The sequence below is a fragment of the Pelophylax lessonae genome (assembly GCF_965119305.1).
Source record: "Pelophylax lessonae genome assembly, chromosome: 10".
NCBI classification, from domain to species: Eukaryota; Metazoa; Chordata; class Amphibia; order Anura; family Ranidae; genus Pelophylax; species Pelophylax lessonae.
The window spans coordinates 131434923-131459985 of NC_138777.1; the positions used below are offsets into that span (position 1 = coordinate 131434923).

At 45.8% G+C, this 25063-nt stretch overlaps 1 protein-coding gene across 1 annotated transcript in view; it reads left to right on the forward strand.

Moving 5' to 3' along the window:
• The window catches only part of RASGRP2 (RAS guanyl releasing protein 2), a 1091080-nt gene that overhangs the window by 326426 nt on the left and 739591 nt on the right, over positions 1-25063 (forward strand). Inside the window, exon 4 of the mRNA XM_082270769.1 lies at positions 3754-3904. Within this exon, the coding sequence (XP_082126895.1) occupies positions 3754-3904 (151 nt within the window). The remainder of the gene's footprint in view (positions 1-3753; positions 3905-25063) is intronic.

The window sequence follows — 25063 nt, forward strand, 5'->3', positions numbered from 1 at the left end:
GTAGTTTGTGGTTTTGTCTGACCAGAAATTATTTCTGGTACGACAGATCACATTACCTACAGACTAGAGGAGTGGCGATAGGAGCACGTTTCGCTCCCAGTGTGGCCAACTTGTTTATGGCCCACTGGGAGGAAGAAATAGTGTTTAGTGATCGCCCTCCAGAGTTGTTATGTTATCGAAGGTACATCGATGACCTTTTCCTGATTTGGGATGGGGATCAAGATAGCCTAATCATGTTTATGGATAAGCTCAACCTAAACAACAAGAACATTGTCCTTACATGGACAACAAGTCAGGAAAAGGTTGTCTTCTTGGACTTAGTCATTTCAAAAACCGATAACAAATTCACCACCTCCAATTACTCAAAACCGTCAGATCGTAATGCATACATCCCGTTGGACAGTTGCCACCATCACACATGGTTGTGTAACATCCCTAAAGGGCAATACATGCGCCTAAGGCGAAATTGTGCATCAGACACGGATTTTGAGTCCCAATCAAAATTGTATACAGAGAGGTTCATTCAAAAAGGGTACTGTAAAGAAAAATTGGAGAAGGATAGATTAACAGTACAGAATATTGCAAGAGATTCCCTCCTGTCCAATATCCCTAAGGTAGCCAATTCTAAAACTGATGAAATTAGGATTATATTGGACTACAATATTCAATATAAAAAAATCGAAAAAATAATAAAGAAGCATTGGCCGATTTTACAACAGGATAAGGTAATTGGGGCTAAATTACCCCCTAATCCTTCCTTTGTATATAAAAAGGCTCCAACTTTGAGGAACATTTTGGCTCCAGGGGTAATAGACCCGCCCACACAAAACAAAAGTAAATTATTTTCATTCCTGTCAGGATTTTATGCCTGCGGCAAATGCGTAACATGCCGCACCGCAAAAAAGAATCTTAAACGTAGGAAGGATTTCATAGCCAATGCTACAAATAAAAAATATGAAATTAAAGATCTCATTACATGTTCTACCACAGGAGTGGTGTACATGCTTGAGTGCGACTGCGGTCTGCAGTATGTGGGCAGGACATCCAGGGCCCTACAGACTAGAATAGCCGAGCATGTACGAAGTATTAGAAAAGGCAAAACCCCTCACCATGTTACCCAACATTTCAAAAAATATCATAACAAAGACCCTAGCAGTTTGAAATTTTGGGGAATAGAAAGGGTCAATAAGCATTGGAGGGGGGGAAATTTTATTAGGAAACTCAGTCAACGCGAATCGTTCTGGATATATGAAACCAAAGTGGGGGTTCCCCGCGGGTTAAACGTTGAGTTTGATCTCAATTGTTTTATTTCAGATCGATAACACTGTTTTTATTATTTTTGATGTAGTGTTTTAAAGAAATTGTATTGCATTTAGTATTTTAGGATTTTAGTGTCTCTTAATGTTTTAGGATTATTGTTTTAAGTTTAATTATGTGATCCAGATGGTAGTGGGACGTCGATAGCTCCATATATTTATTTATTTATTTTATATAGGGGTTCCCTGTATAGTGCCTCAAGGATAGGCTTAGTCCTTTGGCACCTCCTTATTGATGGTATGTCATGTAGCAAAAGGGTATTAGGCTAATAGGGAGATTGCCTTCCCTGCAGTTACAACAATAAAAACGTACCTATAGTGTTTTTAGGGTTGATTCTAGAATTGATATAAACCAAATTATTGATGTCCTTCGGCTAACCTGTTTCCTCTAGACAGTGGAAAGGATTAGCATTGGCAGTAAATAGTTTTGAGTTTTACATATTATGTAATCCTAGTGCCAGCTCGGCCATTCTGCGAGCGACATTGTATACAGGATTGGCTATCTCTCCGGCATCAGATGTCTCTGCTTCCGCTGTGTAGTAAGAAGCGGCGTCTGTGTTGCCATGACGAGGGAGAATAGCCAATCAGCTGATTGTGACCGCTCATCCAATGAGCGGTAAGCCCGATTTACATAAGGGGTGACGTCCTTTGCCGCCTTCAATACCGCTGAAGAAGTCTCCACCCCTTGGAGGACGACACGCGTTCGGGGGGAAGGCGGAGCCGTTGACGTCACCCGCTGCAATCTGGAAGTCTGGCGAGGTTGTCTGCAGGACCCGCCAGCACCGCAGTGACTATTGTTGCTGTTTTAATTCATCTTCAAAGTAAGAGGCTGTCTTTATGTGTACCCAGCAATAAAGTATATATCAGTATTACACTATGGGCTTGTCTGCTTTCATGTTCCCCATTACATGGTCCTGAGTGGAGCTGCGGTCCAGACCCAGGGATATACATTGCTTAAGGTGCTGTGGAGTAGAGCTGTCTTTCCTTTCATTTGTGGATGATCGTCCAATGATTGCCCGTTTGATACATGCTTATGATCAGTGCTCTTGAGGTGAGAGGCCATTTCGTATGGTGGTGGTCGTTAGTGCACAAGCGCACCTGTCTGTCTTTTCTCAGAGAGTGCATGACACCTGTTTCACTCACGGGCTTTACATGGACTTGCATTTCCTCTTTAACATTAAAGATTCTGTTTTGTTTTATTTTATTTATTTGTTTAGTTTTAATCTGCCAGCGCTGCTCTAATAATTTCTACAGCCCCAGTAACATCCCCCTTAGTAAGAGGAGATGTTACTGGGCCTCCCTATTAACAACCAGTGTAAGAGGGGATGTTACTGGGGCTCCCCACTAACCACCAGTGTATGGGATGCTAATACAATTGGGGAAGACTCTGATGTAAGAGGAAACTTTAATGTAAAGGGGGCCTTGCATCTGTCTCAATATCAGGTTACAACACAACAAAATGGGATTATTTTAAAAGGGGTGTGTTGTGATGCGTGTGATTCTTTTCTAAAACCACTACAGGTGACAAAAATTATGGGTTATATTAACCTGCTCTTACTGGATCAAAAAAAACATAAATATTCTTTTACCTTGAAATTTCCCCCAAATCCCACTGTTAATTGCATATTGTATTTGTAACATAAATACTGAAATTTGCACTTAGAAATGTTTTTTGTAAGTTTTGAAAATGCCAGTAAAAACTTGGCTGTGCCAGTAAATTTTGGGTGTCTTGTCAGTGATTTTTAATGCGATAAACGCTCTCACCTCCTGGGAGGCCTCCTGCTGAATGCCTCCTCTGTGCTTTGATGCTTCTTATACAGGTAAGGAGCGGGGCCACCTGGCTATGTCACCTGGTGGTACTGCCCTGTTCTGATGTCACGGAGTCATGCTGTTTTTTTTTTTTTGGCACTTTTTTTTTTTTTTTTATTGCTCAGTTGTAGCTGTCAGTGGAGAAACCCTTTGACAGCTGATGACTCATTGGTTGTTAAGGACGCAGCAGCCAGCTTCCTGGCCCTGCTCCTTATCAACCAGCTTACCCTGCACCCTGATTGGGCAAAGCCTAATCAGGGTGCAGAGTGGACTGTGGAGTGCTCAGTGCATTGCAGGGTGTTTGTTAGGGCGAACACCCGGCAAATTTGGGTGTTCTGCAAACAGGCAAATGTTCGACCCCCAACTCATGTTCGGGCCAAACCGTTCACCCATCCCTACTATACTCTTGTTTTTTATGATTACATCCATTAGAATGCAAACACAGAACACATGAGTCAAATGGATTTTATTTCTACATGGTATTACTGGAGTTATGTCCCTTCATTTCATAAAAACGTTTGATTATATTTTGGTTACTTGTGTTTGATTTTTTTTTTTTGTACTTTGCGTTGTTTATAGGCATAAGCAGGTTATGTGATTAATGTGTTAGCTTTGCTTTGATCTATAGTCCATCTTATGGCTGGAAGAGACAAGTGACACAGCGAGGGCAAACTGGGGGCAGGATAAGAAAGACATCTCTTCTGTTTGATCACCTGGACCCAGCTGAACTTGCAGAACATCTAACACATTTGGAATTTAACTCATTCTCAAAGATTTTGGTGAGCTAATGATTAATTTTAGCTAAATTTACAAGCTGGCATTATTTTTTGTAAATAAAATCCAGTTAAAATGGAAAAGAAAAATATGTAACAATGGCTTGAAACACTGTAAAAAGTCAGATTCTGGTAATCTTAATAATGAATGATGCATGCAGTACAAATATATGGCATTAGATTTACTAATGAAGAGATTAATAATTATGTAAATATCAAAGTAATTCATAATTTACCTATACCATTTTCAGGTATGTGTTGTTTAGGTAAAAAGAGGAATTTTGACTCCCCTATAAAGTCCACATCTTTTAATTTTAGTACAGGACACAAACTGAGTATTCACAGACCCTGCATTATAGGTTCATACATTCAGATTTGAGAGGGAGAGTCGGCATCTATTCTTAGGTATAGTTTACTGATGTACTGTCACAAAGCGAGTGCATTATTATTTGTGATTTTGTAAAGTTATTATTAATCAAGCCTCTTGACTTCATTGAGGTGGAGGACTGATGCAACTTTAGTAAAGAAGGATTGTCTTCAGTGTAGGATTACTTTGTCATTATGAAGAATGGTTCCTTACAAGAGTGACATGTCTGACAGACGTAATAGCAAACAAAAAGGCCATTTGCAGGAGAGATTATGTAAGGGGATATCGCTTATGGGTTCAAAGGGTGATTTCTCCAGGACAAAAAGAACCAAACTGATATCCCAAGGAAGCATGGGGTGCTGTAAAGGGAACCTGTTCTGAGACACAGCTTGAATAAAGGTTTTGACAAGGGAGACTGAGCCCAGAGGTTTATGGAAAAATAATAGATACAAAACTTGTCATTTGAGAGTGCCATGTTATGGTAGAGCCCTGACTGTAGAGAGCCCAGAATGTGGGGCACAGAGTAATCTCAGGATTGAAGTTCTTGTGTTATGTGTATTGTAACATGGGGAATTATTGACTCAGTGGCAGATGCATTTTTCAAGAAAGTTCACGTCAGTCAGGAACAATATTTTAAGGGCTTGGTAGCCCACCTTTTTTTATTCCAAATGTTTTTTATTGAAATTTTCAAACATCAAACAACAGAAAACAAAAATACGGTCGCAGCCGCACAGCAACTTGTAAGATGAGTAGTAGAGAACAGAGCAGCTACAAAAGACAATAATGTGACATGAACGAGAAAAGCGGTCAAGCATATATTCTTCATACAATGTGCAACCAGGTATAATAGATAATCAACAGGGACTGAACAGGTGTAGTACCACTAAAGTCGGGTCAGGCTACATCATCAGAGAATCTAGGTAGGAGCACCAGTATGGGGGGGAGAGGAGATTGGGGGGGGAGATTTGGTTGAGGGGGAGGGATCCTTCTTGGAAGCAGCGAGAGGGGGGCCACCCCCATACCACCTCCACCAAGGGTCCCAAATGGTCTCAAAGGAGCTGTAGGATGAGGATCTTAACGCCAGTAGACGTTCATATTGACAGTTTAGTTGGACCTGCGAAATAACCTCCGAAGGGTTGGGGGGCGAAAGACTGTGCCAGTGACGTGCTATAGCAAGAGTGGAGGCCAGAAAAATGTGGGAAACTAATGTCCAACAGGTCGTTGGGAAGACATCTATCCCCAGAAGTAGCAAGGCAAGGGCAGGGTCTGGTTTCACACTCATGTTCGTGATGCGAGCTATAATTGAAAATATTTTCTTCCAGAAGCTGGTGAGTGATTTGCAAGACCAGAACGTATGTAGGATGGTCCCAGGTGACCCACGATCTCTCCAGCATAGCGGGGACAATGAGGGGTAGAAGCGGGATAGTACAGTAGGGGTCCTATACCACCTTGTTAATAATTTTTGGAAGGTCTCCCAGTGGTTGATGCAATGCGATGAGGTATAGGCTCGTCTAAGAGCCGAGGCCCATTGGTGGAGAGAGAATTCTCTGGAGAGGTCGGACTCCCAAGCCTTCATAAGGGGGGTCTTAGACAATTGGGTTTTGTTGTTAAGCAAGGAATAAAAGAGGGTGATGCCTTTAGTATGAGATTTAGGATTTGATACGTGGTTCCAAGCATGAAAATCCAGTTGAAGGGTTGGGGGGGGGGGTTTGAGGAGAAAGGATGAGATGCGAGTGTAGGAGTAGAGGGCCTTTTTCAGTAGACTATGTCGCAAAGACAGGGTCTCAAAGGACATCGGAGTGGCTCCTGAATTGAGCTGGTCAATCCATAAAATGTCAGCCGACTGAAACATGGTAAGGGAAAGATGGGGAATTAGAGATTCCAATATCCTTAGGGGAAGCCTGATTTTAATATTGTCAACATTATTCACGGAATGGAAGAGTAGACATCTCCACGCCACGACTGAGGCTCGTGTGGGAGGGGAAAGGTTAGCGAGGGAGAGTGGTTTCCAAGAATCCGCTAATAGCAGGAGGGAGAGATCAGATGTGTAAGAACAGGCGGCTTCCACGGAAACCCAGCAGGAGAGGCAGTGGTTATCAAACCAGCGGGGAAGTTGAGCTAAAATGGAGGCTAGATAATAGTCCCCTATGTCGGGTAAACCTAGGCCCCCCTGACAGTTTGTTGATTTGGTGAGAGGACAGGGGGATAGGGAGCGTCCTGAAGAGGTATAGGATTTAAGGTAAGAGGAGCATTTTGAACGTGGCAACCCTGCCCACCCACGAAAGCTCATGGTTGGCCAAGGCTGACAGGTCCTTAGCGAGTTGGAGGAGAAGGTGGTCTAAGTTTAGAGAGGACATTTTGGAAATAGTGGGGGCCAGGGAGATTCCCAGATAGGCTATGCTTTGATCTGTCCAGGGGTAGGGAACGTTAGATACGATTTAGCATGGGAGTTAACGCCTAGGTCAAGAATGACTGATTTAGAAAAGTTTACCTTGTAGAAGGAGACCGCACTAAATTCTTGGAGGGACCTATCCTCTAAATCTGCTATTTTCGCCTGCATAGAGGATATAATCTCATGGTGTGAGGAGTGTGAGTCCACGAGAGAGTTGAATGAGGAGGTAACTTCCCCCATTTGGATTTCAACCTGATTAACCCTTTCTTCCAGATGGGCAATGTCTGCTCTGCATTCCCTAAGGCAAGATTGAGTGTCTTCAAAAAATATATAACAAGATACAGGACAAACAAAGACAAAACAGACAAAGAGACAAAGACAGTTGGGACTTTAAATGAGGCGGTGCCTGCCCAAGGCTAGCCGCCTCCATCCCTGTTCATTGTATAAGGGGGGAAGGGGAATATGAAGGATAGGAAGGGGGATAAAAAAGGATAATTCAGGGGATCGGCATGTTGGTAGAATCTATATATTGTGGTATAAATTATATATAAAATAAAAATACATGACATAGCATCAATATAAAATAGTTTATAGAAAAGCCGATGCCCTATATAGGTATTAATGAGGTAAAACGGGAAAGGGGGGGACAAAAACGGGACTTTAAATGAGGTGTGCGGAGTCGGTGGTCACAATAAAGAATGCAATTGTATAAAGATAAAGGTTTTTTTTTTTTTTTTTTTTTTTACATTAGTTTTTATTGAAAGAAATTTTCACAATACAGCAAGGAAATACAAACCAGTATAAAACAATAGATAACAAATACGTTTGCAATTGCATTCAGGGTGCCACTCGAACAGTCTAGACCCAACAGTGTTGCAAGCAATGAGATAAGACATCATTAATACCATTGATAACAGCAGTTCGCAGGAGCGGGACATGAAAACCTTATCAGGGTGTTGCTCTTTTTGGGAGGGGGGGGAAGAGAAGAAGTAGAAGAAGAGGAAGAAAGGAGCGGGAAGATGGAGAAAATGAAGAGGGGGGGGAGGGGGGGAGGGGGGGGAGAAGTAGAGAAACAGGAAGGAGAGCGAGAAGGAGGGAGGAGGTGGAAGAGGAAGAGGGGGGGAAGGAGGAGGAGAGGAGAGAGAGGAGGGGATGGCGGCCAAGCCACGGGGGGGAGAGTGGAGAGGGGGAGGGAGGGAAGGGGAGAGGGGAGATATAGTGAGGAAGGGGAGGAGGGGAGAAGAGAGGAGGAGAGGAAGAAGGGGGGGGAATCAGGGTGAGGGAGGAAGGATATGAGAGGGATTGGGAGGGTTATAAGGGAGTGAGGAGCAGAGGAAAGAAGAGAGAAGAGGGAGACAGCTAGGGGGGTATGTGTCCACCCTGAGGGGAGTTTAGGATATTAACATATTCAGTAAAAATAGCACTACTCGAGTTAGAGCACCCATTGCCAAATCTGGAAAAGAACAAGAATGCAATATAACATGTGGGGAAGGGAGAACAAGGGGGGGGGGGGGAAGGTAAGGGAAGGATGGGGGGGGGGGGGTCAGCTCATAGGAAGTTGTAAATACTCATTACAGCGTAGGTACTCTAAGAATTGAACCGTTACATAAGTATACTATGTATCTCAGTTAACAGATAACCAGGAATGCCAAAGGGACCATTGTGTGTCAAATTCCTGTCCTCTGCCCGCCCTGCGGGCAAACACCCCCTCATATGCCTGATTAGTCTTTACTAGTTCCAGTACCGCAGACACCTTGGGCGTCTCATCTGCCCTCCACTGTCGGGCTATGGTGCCCCTAGCAGCCAAGAGGATGTGTGTAACCACGCTCCAACAGTCTTTGGGGAAGCGGTCAATACCCAAGTTTAGGATCGCCAGTGCCGGAGAGGGGTGGGTGAGTACTCCCGTGACGGCCGAGATAACTGTAAATAGTTTGTTCCAGAAACTAGTTATATTTTTACACGACCAAAATACATGTTTGATGTTGGCTGTCTCTCCGCACCCCCTCCAGCACAAAGGCGAGTACTCCGGAACGAACTTAGAGAGGCGATAAGGGGTAAGGTACCATCTCAAGTTTATTTTTTGGGAGAGCTCCCAATGGTTGGCGCAGGAGGAGGCAGACCTGATGGATCGGAGGGCAGTGCGCCATTGGTCATCCATAAATTTTTCCTCCAAGTCTGCCTCCCACTTCTCCAAGGGGGGAGTCTTGCAAAAGTCCAATTTTTGCTGAAAGCAGTTATAAAACAAGGAGGTCCCCTTAGCGGAGCGCAAGGTCCCTATGAGATACAACCAGCCAGAGGAGGGCAGATATATATGCGGAGACGACAATGTGCGGAGCAGGTGTGCAATTCTAATGTATAAATAGTATTCATGGCCAGGAAGCCCAAACTCACGTTGCAGTTAGGGGAAAGGTTTGAGGGAGTCTTTGAGCAACAGGTCATCTACGGTTGACATACCCCGTCCCGTCCAGCTCCCAAGAGAGACGTGTGGTATCACTAGTTCTAATACCTTGAGTGGAACGGGAACTCTCACCAACGATGAAGGCCTAAATGGAAGTGAGGCAAATTTCCTCCACGCCAGGAGGGAGGCCTGGATTGCCAGCGGCAGGCCACGTAAAGGGAAAGGTCTCCACCTGTCCGCCAGAAGCACCGATCGCAGGGACAAGGGGGTACAGAATTCCGCCTCCATTGTGCTCCAGGCGGTCCCGTGTTTCGAGGACACCCAGGACCGCAGCTGGGCCAACTGGAAGGCCAACAGATAATCGCCAATGTCCACCATACCCATTCCCCCCCGCGGACCAGTGCCTGACCAACAGATTGTGGGTACTCCTCGGTCGTTTGTCCTTCCACACCAATCCCTTCAAAGCGGCCTGAAGCTGCACAACATATTTACGCGGAATGGGTATAATCAGTGATCTGAAAATATAAAGAATTTGGGGTAAGTGGATCATTTTGAACGAGGCAAGGCGGCCCGACCAGGTCAGTTCATTTTTAGAAATTCTGTGATTTTCAGCAGATATCTTAGTAATTAAGGGTGGCAGGTTAGCAGTAACCAACTGGGATACCCTAGGGGTCAGGTGGATACCTAAATACGGAATGCTATGCGTTTTCCATGTGTAGGGGTATAGTTCACGCAGTTTAGAACACAAGTGTGGGGGGACGAACATTGGTAAAATCAGGGACTTGGAGAAATTGACCTTGTAGTAAGATACAAGGCTAAAGCGTTGGAGGATCTCGTGCGTGGCCCTCAGGGATCGAACAGGGTCCGTCAAGAAGATGATAGCATCAGAGATTGACCACGTGGTGGCGTGAACCTATTCGAAATCCTCTGATGGCCCCCGAGGACCTCACAGCTTCTGCAAGTGGTTCTATGAGTAGGTTAAAAATCGATGGGGATAGCGGGCAGCCCTGCCTCGTGCCGTTCGTAATGGGAAAGGGTTGGGAAAGCATATTGGAGGTGTACACCCTGGCAGAGGGATTGGAATACAACGCCATTATTGCCGATATAATAGGGCCTCCGAAACCGAACCTCCGCAACGCCTGCTCCATGTAGGCCCAATGGACCCGGTCAAATGCCTTCTCCGCATCCAAAGATAGCAGCAGAGAAGGCACCCGACCGGACCCAGCTCTGTCAATCACACCAATCACTCTCCTTGTTGCATCCGAGGTCTGCCGGCCCCCTACAAATCCAGCTTGGTCTTCTTGTATCAAGGCAGGCAGAATGGGGTGCAATCGTAGCGCTAGCACCTTGGCATACAGCTTAACATCCGTATTCAATAATGATATAGGCCTAAAATTGGGAGGAGACGTGGGGTCTTTCCCAGGCCTAGGCAGTGTCACTACATATGCTTGTAGCATCTCAACAGGCATGGAGGCAGAGGAGACAGCCGACCCGAACACTGAGGCCAGATGTGGGCTCAAGACATCAGCAAATTGTTCGTAGTAGAGGTTTGGTAGGCCGTCAGGGCCCGGAGACTTCCCACTAGGCAATGTACGGATGGCTTTAACTAGTTCCTGAGGGGATATGGGGGCGTTAAGATCCCGCAGCTGGGCAGCAGTGACATATGTGAAACCAGAGCGCTAAAAACCTCCAACACAGGGGATGGGTATGATGAGTCAATTAAAAAAGCAAGGAGAAGGGGGAGGGGGGGAGGGGGAGGGAAAGGGACAAAAGCAAAACACTAAATAAAGCTGATGGAATAAATTTACTGTATTGTATGGGATCGACGTGTAGTCAGAAAGGAGTAGTCCATAAACACTGAGCCGCTCTTCCACAGACCAAGAGGAGATTCTGTTAGAGCAAAAAAACAAAAAGGAGAAGCGCTCTAAGTGTAGACAGTTTAATAATACATAAGAAGCAATGTGTGTAGTAACTCACAAGACATAAGTGAAAGTCAGGCTGTGTAACATCATCAGATCTTTAAAGCATCCTCTGGGGGGAGGGAGGTGGTGATGTCCAATCCAAAGCGCCGTCCGTGGCTGAGTAGATGTTTAATGGGAGGAAAAAAAGCCGGCAGCCTCCCGCCTCAGTGTACGATGAGCGGTCAGATGGAAGTGACCGACGGCTGCAAGGTTCCGTGGATGGATGGACGCTCTCCCGTCACCAGGGGTGGTGAGTTCAAACAGCAAAACACCTCAGGAGCACCTGAGGAAAGAGCGCGCCGGGTACATCGACCCCGCGCATGCTCAGAAACGCGTCGTGCCTGCCGTTCCTTTGCTGTTTGAACTCACCACCCCTGGTGACGGGAGAGCGTCCATCCATCCACGGAACCTTGCAGCCGTCGGTCACTTCCATCTGACCGCTCATCGTACACTGAGGCGGGAGGCTGCCGGCTTTTTTTCCTCCCATTAAACATCTACTCAGCCACGGACGGCGCTTTGGATTGGACATCACCACCTCCCTCCCCCCAGAGGATGCTTTAAAGATCTGATGATGTTACACAGCCTGACTTTCACTTATGTCTTGTGAGTTACTACACACATTGCTTCTTATGTATTATTAAACTGTCTACACTTAGAGCGCTTCTCCTTTTTGTTTTTTTGCTGGGCAGCAGTGAGCTGTGGAAGATTTATGGAGGACAAGAATTCAGAAATGGATTGGTCGGTGGGTTGAGGAGTGGAGGGATCCTCTTTTAGGTTGTAAAGAGAGCTATAATATGTAGCAAAGGATTCGGCAATGGCCTGAGGGTTCATAATTTTGGAGTTGGTAACAGGGTCTAGTAAGTATGCAATTTTGTTTTTGATCCGCCTCGCCTTCAGTTTCTGAGCTAGTAATTTGCCTGCCTTATTGCCATTGGAGTAATGGGAAGACCTCAGAGCCCTGAAAAGCTTGTCCTGTTGTTCCACTAGGAGTAGCCTAAGATCTGATCTCAGACGTGTAAGCTGAAGAGCCAACGCCTGTGATGGGGAAGATTTGTTCAGGGGTTCTAACCTCTTAATTTCCTTAAGCAGTTGGTCTAGCCGCTGGCTCCTCTGCCTTTTAAGTCTAGCACATAGCTGAATAAGGATTCCCCGGATAAAGGCTTTGTGCGCGCACCAGACTACCGTGGGGTCTGATACGGAACCTGCATTGGTCGAAAAGTAGTCCCGCAAGCACTGTGCAATGTAGGGAGCATGTTGAGAGGATTCCAGGACTTGACTGTTCGCTCTCCACAAAAAAGCAGGGCCAGGGGATCCTGACTCAGATAGCTCCACAGAGACCGGTGCGTGGTCCGACCACGTAATGGTATGTATATCCGAGGCTTGCACAAGTTGCAGTAACCGCTTGTCCACCAGTATCATGTCTATGCGGGAGTAGGAGTTATGTCGTTGGGAGTGGAAGGAGTAGTCCCGCTCTCCCGGGTGGAAGCACCTCCAGGTATCATACATATCTACTGAGTGGAGCAGGGGCTGCAAAGCAGGTGGAGAGCGGCGGGGAGAGGAGGTGGTGTCTATTTGAGGGTCAGATGTGATATTAAAATCTCCACACACCACAGGGAAGCCCCTCCCATGCTTGGTCATTAGGTGGAATATTTTCCTCCAGAATTTAAATCGGTGTTTGTTAGTGGAATAAGCATTTATCACCGTGAATGGCGTGTTGTTGATTTCACAAATCACTATCAAGTAGCGACCATTCGGATCGGTGATAGTGTCCACCAAGGAAAAAGCTACCGAGTCCCTGATCGCGATAAGGACACCTTTGCGTTTTTGAGAGGCCGAGGCTTGAAAGACATGCGGGAATTGTCTGTGCGCTATTGCCGGTACAGACGTAGCCTGTAGATGTGTCTCTTGGATGCATAAGACATCACTATGAAGCTTCAATGCCTCTTTCCACATAGATGCCCGCTTGGCCGGGTGGTTGAGCCCTCTAACATTAAAGGTGGTAATCTTAACAGGCATGTGTATGGTTCAAAGGACTGATAAAGGTACCTGTGTCTCGATGCATCTCCAGGGAGCCCTTCCGAAAGCTACCATGGGGCTTTCGGAAGGGAGGTGTCCAGTGGCACACGAAGGATCAAGGCGGTGAGCCCAGGTCCTGGGCATCCAGAGGGTGAGCTGACCAAGGAAGGTATCGGGAAAGGTTAAGGAAACAAAAACACGGGTAAGAAACAAAAACACAGTCAGTAAAAAGGAGAGCATAAACTCGAAAGCAGTCGTGCTGCACATCTTGGTGGAGGGGTTGAGAGCACCAGTGGTCTGAGTAGCCAGACGCTCAGAGAGAATTAGTGCGGGTTGCTAATGGGTGGCGAGCTCGAGGGAGCTTTTTTACCCTTTTTCCTGTAGGAAACCGTTTGCCAGTCCGCCTGCATGGGGGAAACCTGGGTAGAGGGTGCAGAATGGGCTGAGTCCTGATTTGGGAGGATGCCCCATGTACGTAGGAGATCCAGGCCTTCCTGCAATGATGTAACAACAAATGACTTGTTATTATAGGTTACTGTAAGCTAGACCGGGAACCCCCATTTGTATGTGATGGCGTGGTTTCTAAGCGCTTTGGTAAGAGGTTGGAGGTTTCTCCTCTTTTGTAAAGTGTGCTGAGACAGATCAGCGAAGAGCTGGATCCGGGCATATTTCTCTGGTATGGGAGACATCTTCCTGAACCCCGCCATTAACCGGTCCTTTACATGAAAGAAGTGCACTCTCATGATTACTTCCCTTGGGATGTCAGCCGAGAGGTGAGACGGCTTAGGGAGGCGATGGATTCGATCGATCACCAGCTCCGTGGAGGGGATAGATGGGAGGACCGCATGTATCAGGTCACGGGCGTATTGCTCTAGATCACCCATTTGGACCGATTCAGGCACCCCCCGAATTTTGACGTTGTTACGTCGCGAGCGGTCCTCCATGTCTGCTATTTTGCTCTTAAGTCTATCCAGTTCCTCCTCATGGGTATAATGGGCATCGATGAGTTCATTATGGGAGGCCGCAAACTCCCCCATCTTAGATTCCACCTTGTCCATCCGTCCCCCCAGGGCCTTAACCTCTCCCTTAAAGGATCCCACACATTCCATGAGGTCCGCGTGCATAGATGCACGGAAGGACATCATCATGTCCTTCAGTCTGGCCTCTGAGACCGGGCGATCGCTGACAGGGAATGTGTCAAAGTTAGTAATGAGTTCCCTAGTGGAGTTCAGGGACGAGGATTCTCCCGGGCTTACCTCTGCAGATGCTGTGCCTTCAGAGATCCTGGGCCTGCTCTTTGCGAGGCTCCTGGACAGCGGGGTCGATGCGGAAGGAGAGCGGGATGTCCAGCCTTTTGGAGAGCTGGAGGTGAAGAGCCGTGCTGCGAGCCGGGCGTCCCGCTGGAAGAGGCCGGGGAGTTACTGCCGGCGCCATCTTGTCCCCTATGCTTGTCCTGGACCATGAAAAAATGCTGCAATTGCCTCGGTTGGCCTCCGTCTTTTTTCTTCCTCACCATGGCAGCAAAGGCAGGAAGTGAAGCGGGTTCACCGGAGGTAAGTGGCGGCTCGAAATACTGAGTCAGGGCGCCGATGATGATGGATGTTCTCTCCAGGCTGTCGGAGCTGCGAGCTCAAGCGTCCATGCGGCTACGCGGCGACCACGCCCCCCAAAGATAAAGGTTTTAATGTATGTCATGAAGAAATAGCATATACAGCATAAACACATTGATACAGGTAACATCAACAATACATGCGTGAAATGGCACAATCCCAATGTAATAAAGGACATCGTAAATACCAAGTCATAACTCAAGAAATACACAATGAGAAAAGTAGATCATTGATAAAAACATTAAAAAAAGTAACATGTTAATATTGGTAAGGAGTGCATCCATATTAGACTCGACGCGTTTCGTGGATACATTCCACTCGTCAGGAGCCAAGTGCACCCCAAATCATAATTTCAAGGGAAGCTCATTTCAGACAAGGTGTTGTAGATGGGTACTCCCAAGAGGTCAGAGAAGTCTGTTCCAGGAGCTGTAGGAGCCCAGACTGGGGACAAAGGCACACCACACAGGCATACTATAATGTCATGAAGGTGACAAGAGTGTTTGGAAGATGAAATCAAGGTGTTAATCTCCAAGGATATCTATGGGTGAAGATGTTAGATTAATATAGGGAAAGTTTTCACTGTGACTACAGTGACAGGTAGGAAGTAATAGAGTTGGTATAAAGGGTAAATCTAGAAGTAAATATAAATACCTAGATGAATTAAATTAATCGAGGGAGATAAGCTGGATCATCTGAAAAATTTCAGGAATGCTGAAAAAGGAGAAAACCAATTGATAAAAATATATAAGAGTATATACACACACACATACACATATATATATATATATATATATATATACACACACACATATATACATATATATATACATACATATATATATAAAGAATATAGGCAAAAGGCCACACCCAGCAATAATATTGAGTGAGTAATGGTGACTGGATAAGGTGAGGTGCAAATTATGAAAGCAAAGGTGAAAGGGTGAATGAAGGTGAAAAATGTGGGGGGGGGAAGGGGGGAAGTGCCTCAATGCTAGATGACCCCCTTTGTTTTGGGCTTGCTACTATTTTGTCAATATCTATCTATATACATTTATTTCGAGTATGTCCCTTTTGTCATGGGTAGTATTATATTCGTATCCTGTAGATTGTTATTATTAGGTTGTACATATCCCATGGTCTGTCGTTTACTTCCGGGAGCTGCGAGGCGCTTCGGCGGCCTCCCTTTCCCCCCCCTCTGCCCATCTTCTGATTGGGCGCGGGGGCATGGGCGGCTCCCCGTCGCGCCTCGGCGCCACGTCATCCATGCTGTGCGTGTGATGTCTATTGTTAGCGTCCTCGCGCCACCATGTGATTCCACTCTCGCGCCCATACATAGGGAGGTGGCGTTTGTCTGGATCCGGGACGGCGCTTTGATCCTGGACGTGACAGCGCCTCCTCCATTTTTGAGCGCGGACGTAACGCTAGGAGCCCCATCGCTGTGGACACCAGGTATTCCTCCTGGCATTCCCTGTTGTCACCTCATTTGCTCCCTGATGCTGCTCTGAGCACCCATACCCTTTTACATTCTCCATCACTTCCCTTAGTGGTTTGCACACTTCTGCACCTTATTCTTATTTTTCACTCCCATGGCTTCCCCATTTCTTTTGATTGTCACCTAGCATTGAGGCACTTCCCCCCCCCCCTCATTTTTCACCTTCATTCACCCTTTCACCTTTGCTTTCATAATTTGCACCTCACCTTATCCAGTCACCATTACTCACTCAATATTATTGCTGGGTGTGGCCTTTTGCCTATATTCTTTATATATATATATATGTATGTATATATATATGTATATATGTGTGTGTGTGTATATATATATATATATATATATGTGTGTATGTGTGTGTGTATATACTCTTATATATTTTTATCAATTGGTTTTCTCCTTTTTCAGCATTCCTGAAATTTTTCAGATGATCCAGCTTATCTCCCTCGATTAATTTAATTCATCTAGGTTTTTCTATTTACTTCTAGATTTACCCTTTATACCAACTCTATTACTTCCTACCTGTCACTGTAGTCACAGTGAAAACTTTCCCTATATTAATCTAACATCTTTACCCATAGATATCCTTGGAGATTAACACCTTGATTTCATCTTCCAAACACTCTTGTCACCTTCATGACATTATAGTATGCCTGTGTGGTGTGCCTTTGTCCCCAGTCTGGGCTCCTACAGCTCCCGGAACAGACTTCTCTGACCTCTTGGGAGTACCCATCTACAACACCTTGTCTGAAATGAGCTTCCCTTGAAATTATGATTTGGGGTGCACTTGGCTCCTGACGAGTGGAATGTATCCACGAAACGCGTCGAGTCTAATATGGATGCACTCCTTACCAATATTAACATGTTACTTTTTTTAATGTTTTTATCAATGATCTACTTTTCTCATTGTGTATTTCTTGAGTTATGACTTGGTATTTACGATGTCCTTTATTACATTGGGATTGTGCCATTTCACGCATGTATTGTTGATGTTACCTGTATCAATGTGTTTATGCTGTATATGCTATTTCTTCATGACATACATTAAAACCTTTATCTTTATACAATTGCATTCTTTATTGTGACCACCGACTCCGCACACCTCATTTAAAGTCCCGTTTTTGTCCCCCCCTTTCCCGTTTTACCTCATTAATACCTATATAGGGCATCGGCTTTTCTATAAACTATTTTATATTGATGCTATGTCATGTATTTTTATTTTATATATAATTTATACCACAATATATAGATTCTACCAACATGCCGATCCCCTGAATTATCCTTTTTTATCCCCCTTCCTATCCTTCATATTCCCCTTCCCCCCTTATACAAGATTGAGTGTCTGCATGTATGGAGGTTTTCAGGGTCCGCAGCATGTCAATCATCAATGATACGGAAAGTGGCTGGTCAGATAGAGGAAAGTTCTGAAAGGGGTCTGGTGAGGGAGCCGCTAGGGTGTCCATATCAGCGGAGTAGGCCTCATGGGAGAGGATATCAAACCGTGGCCTAGATTTGGCTGGGCTTCTGGAGGTAGGCGATGAGGGCTCAGAGGTGGGTGAGGAGGAGGGAGACTGAGGACTTGCCTGAGGGCGAAGATGCAGCTGGTCCTGGAGAGATCCCCCTACGGATGGATCGGGATGTTGAGCCGGAGGACGGAGTCCCGCAGCGGCGCCATCTCGCCACCTCGCTGCATAGGAGGGAAGAAGGCCGAAAGTTTCTTGACCGGCAGGGGATCCAGGCGGCGCCTTCGCATCTCCGGGAGCGGCGGTGAGTGTAGCGGAGCTCGAGCGGTCGGTTGCATCTGACTAGCGGGAGCCAGAGGCTTGATGTGGGTTGATGTGTCCCTGAGCGGAGCGGAGCTCTGCAACTATGCGGCCATGTTCACCGGCGGTCACCACGCCCCCCATAAGCCCACCTTTTTTTAAAAGGAAAATAAAAAGTCCATAACATTAGGCGTCCCACACAGAAGTTCTTCTCTAGTAAATAAAAATCAATGGAAAAGGCTATCCCACCTGACTCTTAAGCATTCACACAGCTTTATCCACAGTACCTCTTCACTTTACACTAGTCACCCAGACCACAGGTTCTTCAGTGCTGAGGTATACACTCTAACGCACACAGCTCATCAAGCCTTAGTCCTCAGGCTGTTTTCGGTCTCTTGCAGACAATCATGCTCCTGCACCCTCTCTGACTCCTGGAGACCTCCTGTCTTGCTTGGGTGGAGCAATCTCCAAATGGGAGACCTGAGGTACTCCTATACCTCCATTATAAAGGCTGTGTGCACCTGAGCACACACCCTGCTGCTGGTCCTCCACAAAATCCGCACATAAGGTTGGAAATTCCATCTCACCCAAGACACTATGGAATCTCCAAACTACAGAGCCCCATCTGGAAATTGCAAAATCCAGAGAAAGCTGCCAGAGCAGTTTTCGCCTTTCAAAATAAATGCTTTATAGTCCTGCACATGCAAACTTGGTGTCTATTAAAGGATCAATTTCGTAGTGACAGCGTCTCGTACTGTCACGGTATGCAAGGATGGATTCCCAGGTACAATATAAGATCTTTCCAGAAATGGCTTTTTTTTTTTTTTTGCTTTTAGCAAGGAAGGAAGGAATGACAGATGTACAGACCTTTTGGCTCTCAAGACCCAGGCTTCAAAAGTAATTCTGTTAAGCAAGTAAATGAAAAGCAGAATGAAATAGAGGGCCCTGAGATAGAAAGTGGGCGAGAGGCTGTCTCCAAAAGGCTAAACAGTGGAGCAGGCCACACACATAAGTGAACAGAGAAGCCAGCAGCACATGTGAAATGGAGTAGGAGAATAAGCAGAACACTGCAGCAAGGCGGTAAGAATTTCACAAACAGAACTCTGCAGGCTAAACTGTAACAGTACCCCCCCCCCCTTTACGAGGCCTCCCCATCTGTTTAGGGCCAGGCCAGGCTTCAGAGGAAACTTCTGATGAGAGAATTTCACCAACTAGGTGGCAGAAACATCTGTAAGAGCCCAATGTCTTCCCTCAGGACCAGTAACACAAAGAGTGAATTTCACAGAGGATACTTGGAGATGAATATTCTTAGCAGAGAGACAGACCTTGCCAGGTAGAGATTTGGGACTTGCATGGCACAGAGGATCTGTAGCTACTTTGTACTTGGAAGCTATCAGATGTGAGTTCTTGAAAATGTCTGCCGCTGAAGTAGCAAGTATGGGAAAAGATAAATTGGGTGCTTGGGCTGGAGTAGACACCGGTAACCAAGATGAAGGAACTGCTGAGGTAGCTAGCAGAGATAACACAAGAGTGGGAGTGGAGGCTGTTAGCAAAGGTAAGGTAATAGGAGTTGAGACTTTAGTTTGTACAGTGGGCACCACAGGCTGTGCTGAACAGGAACCAGAGGAAGGCACTGAAGTTACTAATGTGGGAATATTGGCAGGTCTTAAAGCAGCTGAAGGAAGTAAGGGTGCTGTGGTCACAGCAGACAGGGTACACAAAGCTGGAACCTCAGATGGTACAGAGGTCGCAGAGGTTGGGGCCTCAACCCATCCAGATGGTAGCAGAGTTGGAGCTTTGAGCTGTACAGTAAGTACAGAGACTGGTGGTTTGGGCAGCGAAGAGGGTAAAGAACTAGAGGTGGATAGCACCAGAAGGGAGCCTGCTGTAGGAGTAAGAAGGGAAGAAGCTTTTTTACAAAACACATCTGGGAAGGTCTGATAATGTTGAGGGGGCATCAGAGAGGTGGTGATGTTAGCCACTGATACAGAGAGGTGGGAGCCTCTTAGGGAGACAAGTCTGATGGCATTGGGTCCCCATGACAAAACCTGGCCAGAGTTCCAATCTAAATAGGGCAAATGTCTTTGCAACCAAGGTAGTCTAAGAATGATGGGGCTAGAAGATTTAGGAAGGATCAGGAAAGAGATTTCCTCATGATGAAGAACACCAACATGCATAGTTATGTGGGAAGCAAAGGGAACAAGAGGAATGCCTTATTCAGCAGACAAGGGCTGCCCGATGAAGTTCCCAGCTGCCCCAAATTCCACATATGCAGATACTTGATATGGGTTCTGGTCTAGATCACCTCCCTCCAAGGGACGTAGACCTGAGAGTTTTCACGGGTAGATAGGACTTTAGCGTGACTATCAGTTCCACAAAAAAGTCATAAGCTAAGTTTCAGGCAATGCAAACACTCTTGTGGCATGAGGCATGTCTGTCCTAATTGCATAGGTTCTTCAGATGCCGGTGTTCTGTCGAATAATGCCTCCCGTCGAAAAATGCATCCGACGAACTGCACATGCTCAGTAAATGACGTCACTCCAGCTGAGAGTTTGTTGGATGCATTAGCCGACGAGAGACTGTCAGATTCTGCCTCGCTCTCTGCACTATCTGCTACCTTATTTGAGGTTCATATAGGAAAATTGCGGGAATATTGTCGTGATTACAGAACACACAGCTCTGACCGTGGCTCATAAAGGGGAACTCTGACCGTGGCTCATAAAGGGGAACTCTGATCGTGGCTCATAAAGGGGAAATCTGACCGTGGCTCATAAAGGGGCGCTCTGACCGGGACACATAAAGGGGCGCTCTGACCGGGACACATAAAGGGGCGGTCTGAGCAGGACACATAAAGTGGTGCTCTGATAGGGACACGGATGTAAAGGGTCACTCTGACAGGGACACACTCGATGTAAAGGAGGACTCTGACGTGCACACGGACACAGGCTAAATGACGGCGAGACACAGGCTGGATGACAGCGGGGGACACGGGCTGCATGGCGGCGGGGGACACTAGCTGCATGGTGACGGGGGACACGAGCTGGATGATGAGGGACACACTGATGTTGCACAGATGAGGCACTGATGAGGCACGCATGGGCATGAATGAGGCATAGGTGGGCATGAATGAGGCACCGGTGGGCATGAATGAGGCAGGGGTGGTGCCAATCAGTGTATACAGTGTGCGAGGAGAGAGCTGAACCGGACATGCAGTGGTTTGTTGACAAATGATCGCTCCGTCATTGGATGGATCGTTCACATGGTAAAGGCCCACTGTCATTGGCCCTTTACCTCAATCCGCAGGAAGCATGATTCTGGGAGGACGTCCCTGTACACCCTCCCAGAATAGGCTGACCGCACTGTAGCCATCATTGGGCTATGCCCCGGTCGGCAAGTAATTATTCCCCATAGTCTTAGCTATCCAATAGTACCCGTGGGGCTTTGCATTACCTATGTTCTATAGTATTTGGCCTAAGTTGATCACCATGCCAGTCCCTGTGAAAATTAGGCATTGCCCCCAAAAAATGTGCGTGGCTACTGGAGGTCCTCTAGTATAAATTTGCCAAGTATGGTGGCATGAACCCCCATGGTTTGGGCCCTACATTTATAGGAGCTTGGCTTGCTATGTTAATCAATGGAAGGGTCTTAATCTGAAAATTTGAGTGGCTACAGCTTGGACCCAAAATACAGTGCCTTGCGAAAGTATTCAGCCGACCTTTTGCCACATTTCAGGCTTCAAACATAAAGATATAAAACTGTAATTTTTTGTGAAGAATCAACAACAAGTGGGACACAATCATGAAGTAGAACGAAATTTATTGGATATTTCAAATTTTTCTAACAAATAAAAAACTGAAAAATTGGGCGTGCAAAATTATTCAGCCCCCTTTAGTTAATACTTTGTAGCGCCACCTTTTGCTGCGATTACAGCTGTAAGTCGCTTGGGGTATGTCTCTATCAGTTTTGCACATCGAGAGACTGAAATGTTTGCCCATGCCTCCTTGCCAAACAGCTTGAGGTTTGATGGAGAGCGTTTGTGAACAGCAGTTTTCAGTTCTTTCCACAGATTCTCGATTGGATTCAGGTCTGGACTTTGACAAGGCCATTCTAACACCTGGATATGTTTATTTGTGAACCATTCTATAGTAGATTTTGCTTTATGTTTTGGATCATTGTCTTGTTGGAAGACAAATCTCCGTCCCAGTCTCAGGTCTTTTGCAGACTCCATCAGGCTTTCTTCCAGAATGGTCCTGTATTTGGCTCCATCCATCTTCCCATTAATTTTAACCATCTTCCCTGTCCCTGTTGAAGAAAAGCAGGCCCAAACCATAATGCTGCTACCACCATGTTTGACAGTGGGGATGGTGTGTTCAGGGTGATGAGCTGTGTTGCTTTTACGCTAAACATAACGTTTTGCATTGTTGCCAAAAAGTTTGATTTTGGTTTCATCTGACCAGAGCACCTTCTTCCACATGTTTGGTGTAACTCCCAGGTGGCTTGTGGCAAACTTTAAACAACACTTTTTATGGATATCTTTAAGAAATGGCTTTCTTCTTGCCACTCTTCCATAAAGGCCAGATTTGTGCAGTATACGACTGATTGTTGTCCTATGAACAGAGTCTCCCACCTCAGCTGTAGATCTCTGCAGTTCATCCAGATTGACCATGGGCCTCTTGGCTGCATCTCTGATCAGTCTTTTCCTTGTATGAGCTGAAAGTTTAGAGGAACGGCCAGGTCTTCGTAGATTTGCAGTGGTCTGATACTCCTTCCATTTCAATATTACATAGTTACATAGTTACATAGTAGGTGAGGCTGAATAAAGACAATAGTCCATCCAGTTCAACCTGTGTAGGTGTGTGTGGCTGTAATCATCTCACATAGCCCAGAATGTTCTGATCCTTGAGATGTACGTCTAAGAGTCTTTTGAAAGCCACCATACTACCCGCAGAAACCACCTCTTGTGGTAGAGAATTCCACAATCTTGTAGCCCTTACAGTAAAGAACCCCCCACGTTGCCTGAGGTTAAAACGCTTCTCCTCTAATCGCATTGTATGCCCTCGAGTCCTCATGCAATCCCTTCGACTGAACAGCTTTTTTGTAAGCTGAGATCCCCATTGAGATATTTATAAATTGCTATCATGTCCCTCCTCAGGCGTCTCTTCTCCAGGGAGAATAAATCAAGCGATTGCAGACGCTCTTCATAATTAAGGTACTTCAATCCCCTAATCAGTTTAGTTGCCCTTCTCTGGACTCTCTCCAGCTCCAACACATCCCTCCTGAGGACTGGCCACCAGAACTGGACAGAATACTCCAGATGTGGTCGGACCAGAGTTTTATAAAGTGGAATGATTATAGTCTTATCAGTTGAATACATCCCTTTCTTTCTTATCGCTTGCACAGTGCTCCTTGGGATGTTTAAAACTTGGGAAATCTTTTTGTATCCAAATCCGTCTTTAAACTTCTCCACAACAGTATCTCGGACCTGCCTGGTGTGTTCCTTTTTCTTCATGATGCTCTCTGCGCTTTAAACGGACCTCTGAGACTATCACAGTGCAGGTGCATTTATACGGAGACTTGATTACACACAGGTGGATTCTATTTATCATCATTAGTCATTTAGGTCAACATTGGATCATTCAGAGATCCTCACTGAACTTCTGGAGAGAGTTTGCTGCACTGAAAGTAAAGGGGCTGAATAATTTTGCACGCCCAATTTTTCAGTTTTTTATTTGTTAACAAAGTTTGAAATATCCAATAAGTTTTGTTCCACTTCATGATTGTGTCCCTCTTGTTGTTAATTCTTTACAAAAAATTACAGTTTTATATCTTTATGTTTGAAGCCTGAAATGTGGCAAAAGGTTGCAAAGTTCAAGGGGGCCGAATACTTTCACAAGGCACTGTAAGTATGGGGGGGGGGCATATTTGGCACAGAGGAAGGGGGGCCTTCCTTTACCACCCCAAACGTTTTGGTGTTTGTTAGCCCAAAATTTCCCGATCAACTTTTTTCTAGGGCCCCTTGAGAGTATGTGGCAGCAGGGCCATATGGTATAGCAAGGAGTGCTGGATACCGCAGGAATCCTCTGATTATTCTGCGGTGGTCAGCTAAAGTTTATCCCAATGCAGGTCCCTGTAAAAATTAGGCATTGGCCCCAAACAAATGTATGTGGCCCCTGGGGATCATACAGTATTCCTCTGCCAAACTTGGTGCCCCTGGACACCGTGGTTCGGCTACCACAGGGCCCTACATTTAGATTAGCCTGGCCCACTATGTTAATCTATGGTGCAGCCGCGGTCGGGAATTTGAGGGGCCACAGATAGTGTTGAGCGAACAAAACAGGAAATAAAATTACTGAACACGGATTTTAAACCCGAACATACAGTAAAGCTTTCGGGTCTGTGTCCGGGTAACAAAAATTCAATTATCCGGTACGGACCCGAAAACTTTACTGTATGTTCGGGTTTAAAATCCGTGTTCAGTAATTTTTTTCCTGTTTTGTATGTAATGGCGCGCTTTTAATGGCGGGCTTTCAACAGCCAATCAACAAGCGTTTAACTGGTGTGCCAAAGAAGCCATCACAGCCATGCCTACTAATGGCATGGCTGTGATTGGCCAGCTGAAGCATGTGACCCAGGTCTTTATAAGCTTGAGACAGAGCGCGCAGTGCGTCAGTCTGCTGTAGTGTAGGGAGAGAGCACACATAACGGTGCTGGCTGCTGCTGATTAGGGACAGACAGGATAAAAAAACATTGTGCCCGAAAAGAATGCAGGGACAGGTCGGAGTGTAGGCAGGGAAAGATATTTGAGCATTTTAGGGACAGGCTGGAGAGATTAGGCAGGGAGAGATTAGGAGACACAGAACAGAACAATAGTCCGTTAGCGATCTACATCGATTTTGCTGTGTGGGGGGTGGTGCAGTGAACGATCTTTTTGCCCTCACTTGAGCCCACTAAGGAGGAGGGAGAAAAAAATATATTTTTATCAGTCTGTTGTGTGCAGCGTTCAGCTATATTTAACTACAGATTGCTGTTCTAATCTGCTATTTAAAAATTACAAAGTTAAAGGGGAATTTTTTTTTCCCCTTCATAGCCTGCTGCTGACCGTGTCATAAAACATAAGACACTGCTGTGTTCACATGTGCTATTGAAAAATCTCCAATTTTATATACTTT